A 3,611-nucleotide genomic window follows, 5' to 3' on the forward strand; every position below is an offset into this window, starting at 1 on the left:
AAAATATGTAGAAATATTAATCACAAGTTACACAATAATTGTAAGCGTAGATCCTAGAATATTTCTTTACCTGTGAGTGTAATTGTGTGACGTCTTGCAGTGTAATTATGTTCCTCTATGATAGCAACTTCGTTTTTATCTTTTACTTGGTTACATATATGCTCAAGTTGCATTAATAAATCCTTTACCTATTATTTCAATAATTTCATATATTATCTTTGCATATAATAATATATAAAAATGTTTTAATATATAATAAAGATTTATTTGACACTGATGATTATTATACTGTTAAACGCATATTTTGTGAGTTGTCAACTTACAGCTTTGATGTTAATACAGAATGAGTCGTAAGTTATCGTGCAAAAAATAAAGTAAGACGTAGAAGATAGGATCTTGCTGATGAGATTTAAAGTACATTTTGATGTCATTAGCGTTGTCAACTACCAGTAATAATTTTATTTTTTTATTACACTTATAAACAATCATAAATTTATATATAATTCTTATATTACATAATAGTAAGATAAATTACTTGTTAATGAAGATATACAAAATAATACTTTATCACACAATATTGCTATACTCTGTTCTTACCTGAAATATAATACCCGATATCAGAATAATAGACAAAACAATAAATTGAAATCGTGTGAATTTAGATTGTTGATAGGGCCACAAGCCGATAACGAGCAATAGAATTCTATTGATGGTAAAATACTGAATTTCTAGATGAATCATTCTTTGCGATGTCCGAGATGCGACTGGTTACGAAGCAGTCAACGAGTACGATTATCCCTTCTTCTTTTCCATCGATTATCTTGATATTTTCTCTTATAGTGTAAATTTTTAATATAAATGCCATAATTTGTATAATATAAGGCTGTACGATATATCCACTGTGAGATCACAAGTTCATTCATATTTTAGTAGTGTTTTTTGCAATAAGAACTATTAAGGCATTACTCTAACATCAAGAAAATTTTGCATGAATATCTTCTTTTAATAAAAAAAAAAGACATTTATCAAAGGACAGAAGTCACGCAAGCACGTATTATCTGTTTTTTGGTGCAGTAACTTCATTTTTTGTATGAACTCTTACATGGTACGTTTGTTCTGTGAAATGAATATCCTCCATATTTTTCCTTTGATATCAATCGTAATTAATATATCTTATGTCAATTTAAAACATGGTAATTAGATATCAATAACATTTTATGATATATTGCTTTATATTTTGTGAAATATTGTTATAATATTTCTAACATGATATATTAAATATTATTATAATACATTCTACAATAAAATAATTAAATCTGTTCTATATATTTGTACAATACGCGCGCGCGCGCGCGCGCGCGTACAATTTTATTTATACGTTTACAGACATTTGAACTCAAGTTCCACCAAAGTAGGATTAATTACTATATAATCTCGGTTTAATTTATACTATTTACCCCCCCCCCTCTTTTTCTGTCTCTCTTTTATACTTGAAATTAGAAAAAGAGTAAGAGTAAATTAAACCGAGATTTAATCTTATGTTGTTGAATATTTTTGATTCCATATTTTTTTAGTATAATAAAATTTTAAGCTAAATATATACGTATATATGTGTAGTAAAAAATATAATTTTTTTTTTAAACGTGAGAAATGCTGTTATCTTCTTTGAATATAGTATATGTTTTCTCATGCTTGTATTTGATTCGTATTTGTCTTGTCACTGTGTAGATAATATGACAGTAAAATAAGATACTGAAGCTTTTACCAACTGCAACCATATTATTAACTCTTAATATACTATAGTATAATCAAGAAAAAACACTATAATCTTACCGTGGCAAAACACTCTAATGATGGGTCAAATAATCCACCGATACTCAGATAGAAATTTTTGGCACCTTTTATCAATAGGAAGAGTATCATTTTCTGGATGTATAAAGGAGTTATATACCATTCAATTCTGTATCTACATAAATTATTAAGACAAGAATCGGTAATTTGAGAAAAAAAATAAGAAAATTTACAAGTAATTTTCATTATTTTACGTTAATTGTACAATACTATTGATATTAAATATTTGTTTCGGTATAAAAATTTATAAAGTGAACCTTCTTAATATCGTTTTTCGTAAGAAAATCCCTTACACAGTAGCGAATACGTAATTATTGTGATCCGTTATATTTTGTCCAATAAAATTTGATAGGAACATATATAATATTAAAATAATTGCAAATATCACAGGCAATAAAGCTTCTTTATTAGCTTTCTCCGTCAATATAATCTGAAAAATCTGTAATACAAATCTCACAACTGTAGTTAATTTGTTGCACTTTAATTGTAACTGTTATTTTACGATACGGTTTTGTTTCTTTTAAGCAGAAAATCAGGTTTGATTTATATATGAAATTGCTACGCAAATTTGGTCGATTAATAAGAAATATCAACTCAAAACGTTTTCTCATGTAGTATATGTGAAATAAAGTTTCTATTATATGTTACAGATTATCTAATGCTTGATTAAAAATAGGGATAATATAAAATCCAAAACTTACTCGTACAAAGTTGAAACACAATGAAACTACAAGCATCTGCGCTAAACAGAAGAACATTACATCAAAATAGGATAGCAAACTTTTGGATAATCTTCAAAAATAAGTAATTGTTATTGCATATATTTTATGTAATAATTATATGTAGGATCATATAGATACTAACTTTATGGCTTGCCGATGGATATCTATAGCGCAAATTAAATCCTCAAATCTTAAATCCTTAAATCTTAAAATTTTGTTTTTTATATTAATATTTTGCATAACGTTGATATTCACTGCGCGTTCAATACGATAACTATAAATAATATGATTTTTTAATAAAGTATTTTTTATTGCAAAGTAAACTTCATCTCATTTATTCAACACAGCAATGTAATTTTATTTACAACTTCAAGTTTTGTGTTTATTTTGTTTTATACCTAGAGATTTTAAACATTCCACAGATAAATTTAAAATACGCAATAAGCATGGTTCCTGTTGCTACCATTGCAGTTGCTCCTATAACTAGTGCTATGCTTATATGTAATAGAATTAAATATAAATATTTTTCTTGATCAATAAAATATTCTGTTACGAAGTACAGGCGATTTGATTGAGATATGTTTGTCGATAGACCAATATCAAATATATTCCAAAATTGAACGGTAATAATAACAAATATTGAACAAATGCCAATTACTAAAAAATATTGGAAAATAATTAATATTCGTATTTAAAAATGTTTGTGTTACATAATACATTTAAAATTATTTCATATATATGTATATATGTATATGTATAATGCTTTTCAATTTTCAGTAAATATTTACAAAATGTCATCACCTTTTTAAAATCAATGTATGTTGTCATGACCCAATAAGTTTTATATAGCCGTCGCTTATTATTTGTTAAAAAGTCATATACAAAGTTCGAAAAATAATGTATCTTTTTTATTATATAAAACAGAAAATTTTGATTTTAAAATATATTTTACGACTTTTTACGCGAAGCGACTTCCACCCCATCTTCCCTCCTGCCTAGAAGCGCGCAACTTTCCACGCGAAGCGATTTTCACCCCAT

At 26.5% G+C, this 3,611-nt stretch overlaps 1 protein-coding gene across 1 annotated transcript; it reads right to left on the minus strand.

Annotated features, from left to right (window-relative positions):
* Positions 1 to 1,717: 1,717 nt before the first annotated feature.
* LOC108752822 (odorant receptor 49b-like) lies at positions 1,718 to 2,609 on the minus strand. The gene is made up of 4 exons (XM_018493921.1): positions 2,553 to 2,609; positions 2,145 to 2,290; positions 1,834 to 1,966; positions 1,718 to 1,768 (listed from the first exon to the last, which is right to left on the minus strand). The coding sequence occupies exons 1-4, from the start codon at positions 2,607 to 2,609 to the stop codon at positions 1,718 to 1,720; spliced, it is 387 nt and encodes a 128-aa protein (XP_018349423.1).
* Positions 2,610 to 3,611: the final 1,002 nt, after the last annotated feature.

This window comes from Trachymyrmex septentrionalis, unplaced genomic scaffold (genome assembly GCF_001594115.1).
Source record: "Trachymyrmex septentrionalis isolate Tsep2-gDNA-1 unplaced genomic scaffold, Tsep1.0 scaffold62, whole genome shotgun sequence".
NCBI lineage: Eukaryota > Metazoa > Arthropoda > Insecta > Hymenoptera > Formicidae > Trachymyrmex > Trachymyrmex septentrionalis.

Excerpts from the sequence above, each read along its gene's own strand:
- LOC108752822 (XM_018493921.1), bottom strand. The coding sequence starts at position 2,609 with ATGTTCTTCTGTTTAGCGCAGATGCTTGTAGTTTCATTGTGTTTCAAC. Across the intron at positions 1,967-2,144 it reads AATTACGTATTCGCTACTGT|ATACAGAATTGAATGGTATA; the intron begins GTAAGGGATTTT and ends TAATTTATGTAG. Across the intron at positions 1,769-1,833 it reads CATTAGAGTGTTTTGCCACG|TTGGTAAAAGCTTCAGTATC; the intron begins GTAAGATTATAG and ends ATATGGTTGCAG.